The 13,440-nt window shown below is 55.9% G+C and overlaps 2 protein-coding genes across 10 annotated transcripts in view; both read left to right on the plus strand.

The window, feature by feature from the left end:
- LRP5 (LDL receptor related protein 5) overlaps positions 1–2,814 on the plus strand; it is a 114,566-nt gene extending 111,752 nt beyond the window's left edge. For both annotated transcript variants that reach the window (XM_081240605.1, XM_081240606.1), the window contains exons 22-23: positions 313–410; positions 2,097–2,814. In XM_081240605.1, the coding sequence (XP_081096731.1) occupies positions 313–410; positions 2,097–2,358 (360 nt within the window). In that variant the 3' untranslated portion in view covers positions 2,359–2,814. The remainder of the gene's footprint in view (positions 1–312; positions 411–2,096) is intronic.
- Positions 2,815–10,146: 7,332 nt separating this feature from the next.
- Positions 10,147–13,440, plus strand: part of PPP6R3 (protein phosphatase 6 regulatory subunit 3) — a 130,316-nt gene continuing 127,022 nt past the window's right edge. For 4 of the 8 annotated variants that reach the window (XM_081238993.1, XM_081239001.1, XM_081239003.1 and 1 more), the window contains exons 1-2: positions 10,147–10,253; positions 11,033–11,106. The gene's annotated coding sequence lies outside the window, so the exon portion shown is untranslated. The remainder of the gene's footprint in view (positions 10,254–11,032; positions 11,107–13,440) is intronic. The other 4 variants (XM_081238998.1, XM_081239004.1, XM_081238994.1 and 1 more) reach the window with 1 other exon arrangement.

Genomic DNA, 13,440 nt, shown 5'->3' on the forward strand with positions numbered 1-13,440 from the left:
GGGAGGCACTCAGTGGCCTCAGTGGCGTGGGGACACGCCCGGGCCTGCAGGGACCCTTCCCTGCTGGTGGCACGGTGCAGAGGGGGCTGCGTCAGGATCCTGAGCGCGCAGCCGAGCTCCCGGGCCTGGGGTCGCCACTGATGAGCGGGCCGGGCTCTCCCCCTGCTCGTGCCCATCCTCGGGCCACAGCTGCCCCTTCCCCTCCCCAGACCAGGAGGGGCCCTGGGAGGAGGGCAGCCGGTTGGGGGTGGCCGGTGGGCGGTGGGGCTCGCCGGCTCCGGGGCCCGTGTGACCTTGCTTGGCTCCCCTCAGATCCTGAACCCGCCGCCGTCCCCCGCCACGGACCCCTCCTTGTACAACGTGGACGTGTTCTACCCTTCCAGCATTCCCGCTACCGCCAGGCCGTACAGGTACGGAGCCCCCGCGCCCCCCGGTACCGGGCCTGGTCCCCATTTCCTGCGGGAGAAAGCGCGGAGGGGTCGGGGCGCCGGTGGGCGTGCTGAGTTCAGAAACCATCCGGAGCCCACGAGTGGCAGCCCTGGGGGTGTTTTGTAAGCCGGGCCACACGTGGCCTTGAATGACGCCCCCAGGGGTCTCCACCGCAGCCGGCCCCGCCCCCCGGAGGGCTCTGCGCTCTGTGCCTGAATCCAGCGCTGGGACCCCGGTGGGGCGCCACCCCTTGGTACCTCGGTCCCAGGAAGCATCAAATCCACAGCCGCAGGAGAGCAGGCGAGGCTGCCCCTTGATGGGGCGATCCTTCCCCCTTATGCACTGCGAGGGCCTGCTTGGGCCCTGGGCCTGCTCAGCCCCGACCCCGCACTCCCAGCTGTCCCTTTAGGGGTCGCACGACCCCCTCCTTAGTGGGGAGCGGCCAGCTGGAGAGCGTTGAGGAGAAACGGGATCCGGGTTTGCTGGCCTGTGGCCAGGGACGGGTCGGAGCCGGGGTGGGCGAGGTGAACCTGCTGACCTTCACCCCGTGGTCTCAGCCGACAGGCCCCGCCCACCAGGTGCGCTGGGGCCCCCGCCCCCACCCTCGGGCGAGCTACCTGATGGGGCAGGTGGAGGGTCGGCCCCGCCAGGCTCGCGCCCTGTGTAGAGAGCAGGGCTTGGGGGTGGCGGAGGCCCTTGGTCCTCCCGGAGCGGCGGACCCTCCGAGCGCGGCACCGCCTGCCCCCTGGTGGCCGTTTGGGGAACTCCGGGGCCTGGCCGGGGAGCCGGGCAGCCGTGCAGATTCCGGGGAGGCCCAGCCGTTTACTGGGTCACTGCCCTGTTCAAGAACCTGCGGGGGCTCCTCAGTGTCACCGTGTGTCCCCAGAGCTGTCACCTCCACACCAGCCGGGCCAGGCCCCTCAGCCTCCAGTCTACTGCACGCTTTGCTCCTTCTGCCCTGGTTTTGTCCCCCCCCAGTACCTCTGCCCTCACCACCGTCTGTGGGGGTCCCTTCGTGCTCCCAGGGCTCCACGAGGCATATCCTGCTGCTGCACCTTCCTCAGTGTAGGCGTCCCCGCTGGCCCTTTGGTGCTGGCTCCACCTTCCCGCCCATCGTGAGCCCCACTGTGGCTCTTAAACACACCACGACCCCCACCTTGGACTCGGGCCAAAGGGCGATGTCACGGGGGACGGTCGGGAGGCATCTCTGGCATCAAGATGGGAGGCCAACTGGTCTCCAATATTTACAGTAATGGTAGAAGGGGGAACGGTCGTTGACCACTTTCTGGTGTCAGATGCTGTTTCTAGCACGTTCCAGGCAGAATCTCATTTTAATCCTCACAGGCTCCTTTTGAAATGGATACTGTTTCATCTTCCCCACTGTGTCAATGAGAAACTGAAGCTCAGAGAGGTTAAGCTGCCCAAGGTCAGCCAGGTAGGCTGTGGAGGCCTCGTCCCCGTAAAGGCGACCTTGGCCTGAGGCTGCAGTCCTTGTCAAGGCCTGGGCTTGGCAGCCTGCAGGGTAGGTGCCAGTGCGCCCACTTTACAGGTGGCGATGTTGAGGCTCAGAGAGGCCACATAGCCAGGGGGCCCAAGTGCCCAAAGGTGGACATGCATGTGGGCCACTCTGAACCCAGGTCCCCTTTCCCTTGCTGTATCCCCTCCAGACCCTACATCATCCGTGGCATGGCGCCCCCTACGACGCCCTGCAGCACAGACGTGTGTGACAGTGACTACAGCGCCAGCCGCTGGAAGGCCAGCAAGTACTACCTGGATTTGAACTCGGACTCAGACCCCTACCCGCCTCCGCCCACACCCCACAGCCAGTACCTGTCGGCGGAGGACAGCTGCCCACCATCGCCCGCCACGGAGAGGAGCTATTTCCACCTCTTCCCACCCCCTCCGTCCCCCTGCACGGACTCGTCCTGACCTCGGCCGGGCCACCCTGGCCTCTCTCTGCCCCTGTAAATAGTTTTAAATATGAACAAAGAAAAAATTATATTTTATGATTTAAAAAATAAATATAGTTGGGATTTTAAAAACATGAGAAATGTGAACAGTGACGGGGGTGGGCAGGGTGGGGAAAACTTTGTACAATGGAGAAAATATTTATAAACCTAATTTTTTTAAACATCATTGCCATTCTTTCATGCCGTGTGTGTTGGAGCTGAGTGTCCCCACGGAGTGAACGCTGACCTCTGGCCCTCCCTGGACAGCTGTTGGAGTCGTGCACTTGTCTTCCTGGGCATGGGCGACTTGCCATCAGGCTCCCACAGGGAGGGATGAGACCTCTGGGCAGAGGCCTGCAGGCGGGTCAGCTTCGTGGATGCCTGACTCATGCACGACCTGATGCTTGATTTCATGCTCTGCTGTTGCCGTCCCGAAATTCTAAATAATTTTGAAGACTGAGGCCCTGCATTTTCATTTCGCATTGGGCTCTGCAGGTTACATACCTGGGCTTTGGCTGTTCCCTGGCTGGTCCTTGCTACTGTCTGACCTGTGCGTGCCAGCCCAGGGCCGCTGCTGCCTGTCAGCACAGTGTTGGGGTGGGGTGGGGGGGGGGCGGGGGAACTTCCCCGGCGGTCCAGTGGCTAAGACTTCACCTTCCTCTGCAGGGGGCGCGGGTTCGATCCCTTAGCTCAGGGAGCGAAGATACCACGTGCCTCTCGGCCAAAACACCAAAACATAAAACAGAAGCATATTGTAGCAGATTCAATAAAGACTTTAAGAAAATGGTCCACATCAAAAAAATCTTTGAAAAATAAACAGTGCTGGGGGGACACTTACCTGGTGGCCAGGGTTTGGGACTCGGCGCTTTCCCCGCCAAGAGCCCGGGTTCAATCTGCGGTTGGGGAACTAAGATCCCACAAGCCATGCAGTGTGGCCATAAAGAAACAGTGCTGGGGGCCCTGCCATCCGCGTTGACCCCAGTGGATGGCGCTGCCGGGCCACACTTGCCCCGGGTTGGGGAGGGAGCCCCCCAGCCCTCCTGCTTTCCTGGCCCCCACAGTGTCCGTATCTGCAGATGGGCTGTGGAGAGCCTGGTCCTCACAGAGGCCTGCCCTGTGCCCACCCGGCTGGTACTGGAGGAAACATGGGTCAGGCCTGGTCCCTGCCCCTGGGGGTCCCCAGTCTGTGGAAGCAGTGGTGTGTCGTGAGGAGGCTGGGCTGTTCTGAGGCCAGGCAGGAAGAGCCACACTTGCAGAGCTGGGAGGAAGGAAAATGCAACAGTCAGGAAGGGCCTGACCTCCCCCCACCCCCCGGAACGTCGGCGGGAGGTCAGGGCGGGAATAGGGCAGAGTGCTGGTGCACCCTCCACTGGGGAATCAAACCACAAAGAACCAGAAGAGGTGCCTCCCCACACGACCCTGAGATTGCACCTTTGAGCCCTGAGGCCTGGAGTGCCTAGGTGACAGCCGAGGGAGGGGAGAGTCTGGTGGGATGAGGAGGGCTGTGGCCCCGAGGGCTCCAAGACAGTTGGGCCAGGGGACACAGCTGGGGATGGGCCTGGTTTCCTGGGACAGACCTTTGAGGGGTAGCCTCCCCTGACTCCTGATTGCCCAGGAGATTGCCCGGGAGTTCCCCGAGGTCGTGAATCAGCGTTGGCAGTGATGGAAACAGGTGGGCTTGCTGGCAGATGCTGGGGATGGGCCGCCTGCCGTTGGTGCAAAGTAACAGCATGGGCGGCCCGCCCTGAGTGCCGAGCCAGGGCCAGCTGTGCCACCCCTGGTGGGGATCTACACTCAAGTCCCCTTTGTAGAACGCAGGGGGCAGATCCGCCTCTGCCTGAAAAGCTTCATTTCTTATCTGCTTCATCCAGCCGCCCTGTCCGTCTGTCAAGGAAGGGTGCCATCACCCACCCCCCGGGACTACAGTAAGGCTTCCGTGAGATAAACCTTACTCAGTTGGGACCTGGCAAGTAGCAGGTTCTCCGTGAGTGGGAGAGGTGACATACTTGCCCAAGGTCACAGCGCTAAGGACCAGCAGAGCTAGAGTGCACCCAGCCCCCGGGGCCCAAGGCCGCAGCTCCTGCCCACAGAGCTGCCTGTGGAAGGAAGCTCAGGGCTCGGAGCACTTGGGCCCCCTCACTCTCAGGTGCTCGTTAAAGCACCAGTATCGATGCAGGCAGCCAGTGGGGCAGCGGGGAGCGGCTGCATCATGGGGGAGAACCCCCACCCCCCAACTCTCCTGCCCGGGTCAGCCATCCAGTCTGCTCGGGAAGCCAGGGATTTAGCACAGGGTGGGGCAGCGGTGGCTGGGCTGCTGCTCCCTGGTGGCCTATGTGTGCTGGGAGGAAGTCCTCCCTCTCCCTCTCCTGCAGGCTCCGGATAGAGCCATTGCATGGCTGGGGTGCCAGAGGGTCCACCCACTGGCCTCCTACTATATGTCAGGTAAATCTATCAGCCTTTATTAAGCGGCTACTGTGTGCAGAGCTCTGCACTTAAGTCACATGCTGGGACCCTAGAGAGCAGTGAGATGTGACCCCCTCCCTTAAAGGTGCTCAAAACCTAGTAACGGAGGCAGTTTCCAAAGCTGTGGGGAAAGCACAGTGTTATATCCAGGGGCCCGTATTCAGATGGGAAGACAAGGAGGGCTTCCTGGAGGAGGTGATGTCTAATCTGTCTCTCAAGTGTGGGGGTGAAGTTCACAGGCTTATTTCATTTAAACTTCACAATAGCCCAGCTAGGTCAATGGTATCCCCAGTTTGTAGTGGAGGAAACCAAGGCTCGGGGAAAAAGAAGTAAAGCCAGAATTTTTTTCATTCATTTGTTCAATCCTTCCTTTATCCAATAAACATTACCATCTGGCTACTGGGTGGTGCTCAATGTGGCCAAAAGGGCTTCTAGTTTCCCTTTAAACCCTCTCAGCTCTGCAGTGACACCCACTGCTCCCCAAGTCTCTGCCATCCCTTACTGAGCCCTGTGGGGTTTCCCTCATGTGATGGCCCCCTCCCCACCAACCCCATCAGAGGGGATCCATTTGTTCAGCTTGGCCTGCCTCCAACCCCAGGACGGGTGTGGGAGCTCCTCCCTGCCTGAGGTCCAGAGCCCCCTTGGGTCTACAGCTGCCCTGGGCAGCTGAACCAAATCCATGTGCCCAGATCTGGGGCACGTCCACTGTCAGGCAGGATGCTGGAGAACCAGGATGTGGGCAGTGCAGAAGGTTCTGTCCCTGAGAAGCCTGGGTGGTTGCGAAGTTGGGTGGGCTTGGATCCCATTTGGCCCCTGTTCCTTCTCCAGAGCCACTCAGCTGGCGCTTCTAGCACTGGGACCCCCTTGTTGGACCACGCCCTCTGATGATGGAGCTGGGGTGCGACCAAGGAACACCCAAAGGCCATCTTCTCTTTTCTTTCCCCGCAAGCTCGATAGTGGCCCTCATCATTAGCAACCCTAGTGGTTCCCCTTTCTATCATCAGTCCTTTGGTGGGAAGGGAAATACTCACCTCCCCCGCAACCCAGCCTGAATCTTAACGCTGTGAAGAAAAGGAAAAGAAACAGAGTTAAATTTCCATGTTAAAATGGGCCTACCCTTTATATACCCCTAGATTTCCTCACTGGTCCCTTCTCTCCAGCCTCAACACATCCTAACCTGACCCAGCAACCACCCAGCACCACCTCTGGCCCTTCCAGAGCATGTCCTCTGCCAGGGAAACCCCACTCCAGCCCTCGGATCAGGACTGAGCCTTGGTGACCTAGCAGAGGGAAAGACAATGGTGGTCTCTGTTCTCAAGGCAAGCTCAACCAACTTAAAGCCTTTTCTTTATCCTGAGCTGGTCTTTCCTATCTGAGTGTATGTGTGTGTGTGGTAAAACGTCCTTTCCTTTATGAAATCACACTAATAGTAAATAGTATTTTTATTTTTTTGCAGTACGCGGGCCTCTCACTGCTGTGGCCTCTCCCGTTGCGGAGCACAGGCTCTGGACGCGCAGGCCCAGCGGCCATGGCCCACGGGCCCAGCTGCTCCACGGCATGTGGGATCCTCCCAGACCGGGGCACGAACCCGTGTCCCCTGCATCGGCAGACGGACTCTCAACCACTGCGCCACCAGGGAAGCCCGTAAATAGTATTTTTTAAAAATCACTACTTGGTAGAATTAAGATCTGGCAGCTCTGTGTCTGTTCCCCAAGGTTAAGGAGTCAGAGCTGGGTGATGGGCATACGTGTGCTCACTAATACTTTTCTCTCTACTGTTGAGTATGTGTGAAATTTTTCATATAATTTTTTTTAAAGTCTAGATGGGTTGAAAATTGAAATATTAAAAATTAAATTACAAAGGGATTAGGGAGAAAAAGAGGAAGGTGGCACTAGAAGTTTTATGATGTTGAGGCCACTGCAGAGCTTTTGAAGTCACTCCCCTCCTTAAAGCCTGTCAGTGGCTCCCCATGGTCCTCAGGAGATAGGCTCAACTCAGATGCCTCCTCCTCCAGGAAGTTCTCCCTGACTTCAACCCTTCTGGTTAGGCTAGGAGCACATCATAATTGGAGACTTTGGGTGCCCACTTATGTTGGACGAGGTACTGCGTTATTTCTTTTCTTTTTAATATTTATTTATTTGGCTGCGCCAGGTCTTAGATGAGGCACCTGGGATCTTCCTTGCGGCATGCGGGATCTTTAGCTGCGGCATGCAGGATCTAGTTCCCTGACAAGGGATTGAACCTGGGCCCCCTGCATTGGGAGTGCGGAGCCTTAACCACTGGACCACCAGGGAAGTCCCTGCATTATTTCCTTTAATTATAGTGCACATGGCTCTGTGACCCATCTCAGTCTGGGATGGAGGAGCCTGAAGCAGATACCGGCAAGTCCTTTGATGATGAATGAGTAAAGGGATACACGGATCAGTGGGTGGCTGGGCCACCTCCTCCCCAGGAGGGCAGGTGCCAGCCCTGACTGCCCCCTCCTGCCCATACACTCAGAGATGTCCCTCTGAGGCACCGCCCCCTGTCATCCACAACACTGACTTGTGCCAGAGGACCAGTACTGGGACACGGACAGGCAAGAGAGAGACCAGATTGAAGAGGACAAAGGCCTTGTGCTGGATTACCTGGAAAGGAAAGGCAAGAGGTAGGTAGGCTTAAGATTTCCTCCCCAGACAAAAGGTAGCCATTGGAAGAACAAGGCAGGCCCAGCTGCAGGGAAGGGTCACACCAAAGAGCACTGTCAGAGTATCGGTGAGTCAGAAAGACCAGGAGGTCTTTAAAAAGAACTTGTAATGAAATTAACAATTAATTACTAAAAAAAAATTTAATGACTGAGCATCTACTGTGTGCTAAGTACCAGGTACTGTAGTACAGCAGTGAGTAAAACAAAAACTAACCTCAAGAAGCTTTTAGTCCAATGGATCATGAAACAGAAAGTTCAGTTTTCAGTCCTGCTCAAGAGCACAGGGTTCATCTCATATTTAATGTTATTTAAAGCATCACATTGTACAGAGTGCTTTTACTGTCCCGGGGTTCCCTGCAGCCTCTCCCGTGCTCCTAGGTCCAGTCGCTAGGGACTGCCCCTCTGGTCCTATGCTACTGCTATAGCACAGCCTTGCTGCTCTTAATCCAAACAATCCTTTCTAAAGTATGGCCTGAATTTGCCCTTCTGTTGCTCCGAAGCTTTTCCTGGCCTTCGCTGTCTGAGGATAAACCCCAAGCTCCTTTGTGTATCCTCCAAAGCTGCTATGAGTCTTCCCATTGTTCTCCCCCCAGACCTGTGGTCACCACGACCTGGTCCTCCCACAGATGTGCCTCCCCCAACCACGCTTCTGCAGTTCCCTCTGCTGGGTATACCTGCCTCTGCCCCACTCCGGGTTATCTGTATGTATGTCCCTCTCCCTAACCCTCTGCACCAAGCACATCTTCTGAACTGGTTTCAATCTTGACTGTGTTCTTCACTAGCTGTGTGGCTTGGTCAAGGCTCTGAGCCTCTTCCGAACAGTAGAATCAAGGCAAGTAACATCTGCCCTTGGTTACTGCCTTCCTAGAGGCCCAGTGCCCTTCAGGGCATGGACACAGGCAGGTAGGTGTTATCACCAGTACTTTACAGATAAGACCCGGAGATTCAGAGGGGCACTGATCACCCAGCCAAGGTCACTCAGCCAATACGGGTGTCTAAATGCTTTCTGGCTCTCAGTTAACTAACATGTAATGTTGCGATGATAATCTATAAGCAATGAACTCCTTCTAGATTCTGCTTCTAGCCACAGGCTCGCTGAAAGGGGTGAACTGGGGGAGAGGCATGTTTGCACCAGAGACCCAGCTCCCCAGGTACTGGGGTTGACCCAGTTCAAGCTGGGCTCCATTCTCCCTGCCATTTGGCACAGGGGCTCAGAGAGTCTGAGTCAGGGAGGTGGAGGGCCAGCTGGGGCGGGTGCACAGGGGTGCAGCGGGATGCTGAGCATTGGGAAGGCAGCCCAGGGGCCAACTCCAATGGTCCTGCCATCCCGCTACCCCCAGGGGCCAAGCTCTGTCACTTTTCTCAGGCCTGGACTCTGGGAGACAGCCTGGGGAAGCCCCGCAGTAAGCCTGCCTCCTGTCGTTGAGGTGGAGTGGTCATCTCTGACCAAGCCAGTGCCCCCAGGGAAACCTGCCATCCTCCCTGCACGGGGTCCTCTTTATGACTCCAGGCCCGGCACCCATCTGAGCATTGGGACTGTTGGTTTCCCCCGGGGCGTCACCTCTCCCACCACAACCCAACCTGCTCCAAAGCCCCATCCTGGGGTCTCAGGTCTCTCTCCCTGCCACCCAGACCTAGGCCCACGGTTCTGTTCTTCTCCCTGTCCCGTGGGTGGAAATGTCAGCTGCTCAGAAAGACCCCGACCACTCTGCGGTCTGCTTTACTTACCTGGTGTTGCCCAGGTGGAGTCTGACGTCTCCCACAGACGTCAAAGCCAGGACCCTCTGCTGCCTGCGCACCCCCGCAGGCTGGGCACAGACCAAGTGCTCACTAGATTCGAAGAAGCTCCTGCGTAAATCCTTCCGCGAGGCAAAGCAAAGACCCCCGCCTCGCTGCTCTTCTCCTCCCGCACGGAACTGGGCGCACAGGTTGGGGCTCCTGGCCCCTCACTTTGCCCCTGTAACGCCTGGTACTGCCGCCGCGTTTGAGAACAAAGTGACCACCACCGGGGGGCGACCCCTCAACCTTTATAAAATTCAGCCGTGGAGAATGCGGGCGTCGATCCCGCTACCTCTCACATGCTAAGCGAGCGCTCTACCATTTGAGCTAATTCCCCCGCTCTGATAGAGCCCTGCCGCCGAAATACATTGTGGCTCACGTCATCACCGGTTTCCTCCAAGCCCTCCGACCCGCCTGCCCGCCGGCCTCGCTACCCCATTGGTTCTCTTGCAGCTCCCAGAGCTACGGCCATGATTGGTTTGGCTCAATTTAGTTTTAAAAAGCATTGGCGATCGGATTGGTGGTCCGAAACGTCCGTCAAGCGGAGGCCCTGCTGTTGCTACGGTGTAGGGGGACCCAGCCAGGTTTCTCTCGGTTTCTGATTTGTTTCTCCAGACTCCGGGGTCCTAGAGGTTCCGGATCCGTCAAGTCCATGGGAAAAGAATGCGCCCCTCGCACTTGACGGACGGGGTCTGCGAGCCAATCGGAGTGGGTGCAACGGGGCAGCAGTGTGACCCAATAGGTTGCAGGGGGCGGGAGAGGGAGGCCAATGAGCGTGGAGCCGGGGGCGGGGGCAGGGCCTTGATTGGTCGCGAGGCGGCGGAGGGAGGGCGGGGGGAACTCAAGGCCTGCTTGATACGTCCGCCATTTTGGGCGCTTCGCTGATGGTGTCGGTGAGCGCGTTTCCCGCCTGAGCGCAACTAGCGGCGAGTCGCGGGCACCTCCAGGTAATGGGGGGAGGGGGCGGCGGAGCGGGCCGCGGCGCGGGGTTCGCGGGGTGCGCGGCGCGCGGGCGGCGGCGGGGCCCCTCCGCCCGGCCTCGGCTGCTCGGGGAGGGAACGTCCCGGCCCCCTCCCCTCCCCCCCGGAATTCGCCGCTGGGCGGCCGGGGAGGCGCGGCGCCCGGGCTCCCCGGCTCTTCCCCGCCCGCGCCTGTCAGCCGCTTGCTCGCCCGCCGCAGGCCGCGGGGGCCCCGTCGGGCCGGGCGGCTGGGCGGGTCGCGGCCCGGGCGGCGAACTTTGCGCCCGCGTTGACGTCCGCGGCCTGGCGTGGCGGGCCGGCCGGCCGGGCGCGCCCCTAAGCCGGCCGGGCCCCGCTCCGCTCCGGCCTTTCCGCCCCGAGCACCGTCCGCTGCCCGCGGGCCCCGGAGCGCGGAGCGTGTCAAGTTGAGGCGGAGGCTCGCCGGAGACTCGCGAAGGCCATTGTTGGACTCGGTTCTTCGGGAAACAAGTTCTGTGGGTTTCTGCTCCTTCGCCGCAGAGTCATTGGGATACGCAGAGCCCGGCTCGGAGTGTTTAAACCTCCTTCCGAGCGATTTGCGAACTCCGGTGTTGCGACTCCAGCGCAGACCTGGTCGCGAAAGCCTCCTTGGCGCATATGCACAAGGGGGGTGGTCCTTCTCTCGGCCGCAAGTACCTCCCTCTTAAAGAAGCCCTCTCGCCGTTCCCTCGGAGGGGCTTCCTCCCGGTCCTGCTTGCCCTGATCACAACTTGGACTCTTGGTTGTAGGTGGACGGAATGAGTCCTTGGATGTACCTGTGTGTCCTGACGTTTCAACCTCGGAGCTTCGTGTAATTTTCTCGGTACTTCACCATTTTCTCTGTGGGTCGGATAGAGCTTTATGTTTTGCTTTTCTGGGAGGGGCGCTTGGGAGTTGTTTCCTTTCATCCTCACAGCACTTAATGTTAATGTGGCTGTTTTGTTAATGTGGAGTTGACTGCGATTTTGTCCTCAAGGTCACGTTGTAGGTAGGCAGCAAGTGGGAAAGATACTCCAGATTTCCAGCCACTGGAAAGTCTCCTAAGCGGTGGTGGTGGTGGAGCTTTCTTTGCTCTCGGGTTAGACTGCCTGCTTTCAGGTCTCGGCTTCACCACTTTCTAGCCCTGTGACCTTGGGCAGGTTACCCAAACTCCCTGCTTCTTCTGTGATACGGGAATAACAACAGTGTCTCCCTCCTTAAGTTTGTCGGGAGGAGAGGAGTTAATACGTGTAAAGCAGCTCGAAACGGTGCCTGGCACGAAGAATCCGCTTAGTAATTAGTGGCCATTATTAATTTAAATTTGATTTTTAAATGTTTAGATACTATTAGGAAGTCACATGAGTGTTTAAGTCCTGGCTTTTGGTGACTGTCTTTAGAAAGCTCTGTGTATTTAAGAGTCATTTGGCCTGAGAACCACCCAGGAGAAGGGGTGGATGAAGATTGATTAAGTTACAAACGTTTTCTGGAGTAATTAGTGGTGGTGCCTCGGAATGGTTTAAGAGATGGTTAAATAAAGAAAAGGCCATCGGGAGCTCAAGTCGGATTCTGTTCCTACCATACTTTTGGATACTACGTATTGAGTGTGATTGGCCCCCAATAACTCTAGAGTTTTTTAGTGTACTCCTGGGTTCTTATTGAGATTTGAAAGGTTGCTGTGTATTGAGATATACTTCAGTGAAGATAGTTTGGGAAATAACTCTTGTCCTGGATGGATGTTTTGCATTTCAGTGTGTTTGATCAGAGTCTAGAGTATCTAACGAAATGCCATGCACGCACTCACACATATACTCACAGTCTTTTGATTCCTGCCCCGTGCTCTTCTGCCTGGTACTTGAAACCATGCTTGCCTTTCCGCTGGAATTACTTGCTTGGGCCCTGGCTTGCTTTGTTGCACTGGGGAAGTGTTATTTTGATAGACTTGGTCTTAAGTACAGATGAGCATCTCGCTGGTTTAACTTACTGAGGAACAGGAAGAAGATTGTTTTAGATTAGAAAACTAGCTTTTGTGTAAAGTATAGCAAAACAAAAACTTGCTGGTTTCAATTAACTGCTTGTGAATTTGAGAATCAGACCATAACTGGACAGAAAATGAATAGTGATAAAATTAAGGCTTGACAGGGTGAGGTTTGCATAGCCTCTTTAAAGTAAATTTTTGCATTGATTTGGTACAAAGATAATGTGCTTGTTACAGATGAGACATCTTCCTTAAAACAGTATTTGTCAGGGTTGGAATTTAGTTTGCTTCTTTGATAAACTTGTATCTTGGGGTTTTATATTTTGGATATTTGAGAGGCAGCCTGAGTGTGTATATTGGTCTAAAATTTTACAGTGCCTTATTACCCTTAAGAAGAATGATAGTGAAGTTCTTCTAACCGTCTGCTCAGCTAAAACTCAGCTCTTAGTTTATTTCATAAAAAGCACAAGAGGCTGTGGTAGCTCCTTCTCATAAGTCAAGATCTGAGCCCTGGTGTGAGCTGAGGATTAGCTACTTTTTCTTAGGTGAGATGGATAGAAAAAAATAGACCTGACTTCTTGGCTTTAAAAAGCTTTCTTATCTCTTTCCTTTCTTGAGAGAACCTCACATGGTTGGTTTTTGATTTACTCTAGATCAGTGGTTCTCAACTGGAGGATGATTTTGCCCCAAAGAAACATTTGGCAATGTCTGGAGACGTTTTTGCTTGTCACATTTGTGGGGTTGGGCAGTGTACTATTGACTTCTAGAGGGTAGAGACCCTGGATGCTGCTAAACATCCTATGATGCACAAGATGGCAACCCTCTCCCCCCAATAAAAAATTATCCAGCCCCAAATATCAGTGGTGCTGAGGTTGAGAAACCCTGCTCTGGATAGATGGCCTAATCTGGCCTGCATTGGAATCATTTGGGATACTTTTTAAGATCATGGGTGATGAACCCCACCTCTAGAAATGTGTGGTGAGAGTGAGAATATGTTTTTAAAAGCTCCTCAAGTAGTACTGAAGTGCAGCTAGGTTTTGGAACCACTCTTCTAGACCACAGATTTTAGGGACTGCTTGTGGGTCAAGGAATTCTTTGTGTCATCTGTGAGCTCTACCTATACCTAGATCCTACTTTGGACATTACTTAGTGGGGAAAGATGGTGTACCTATGTTATTTTCAGGTGCTGAAATTTAAAGGAGA

Source organism: Mesoplodon bidens (genome assembly GCF_964165515.1).
Source record: "Mesoplodon bidens genome assembly, chromosome: 7".
Taxonomy (NCBI): Eukaryota; Metazoa; Chordata; class Mammalia; order Artiodactyla; family Ziphiidae; genus Mesoplodon; species Mesoplodon bidens.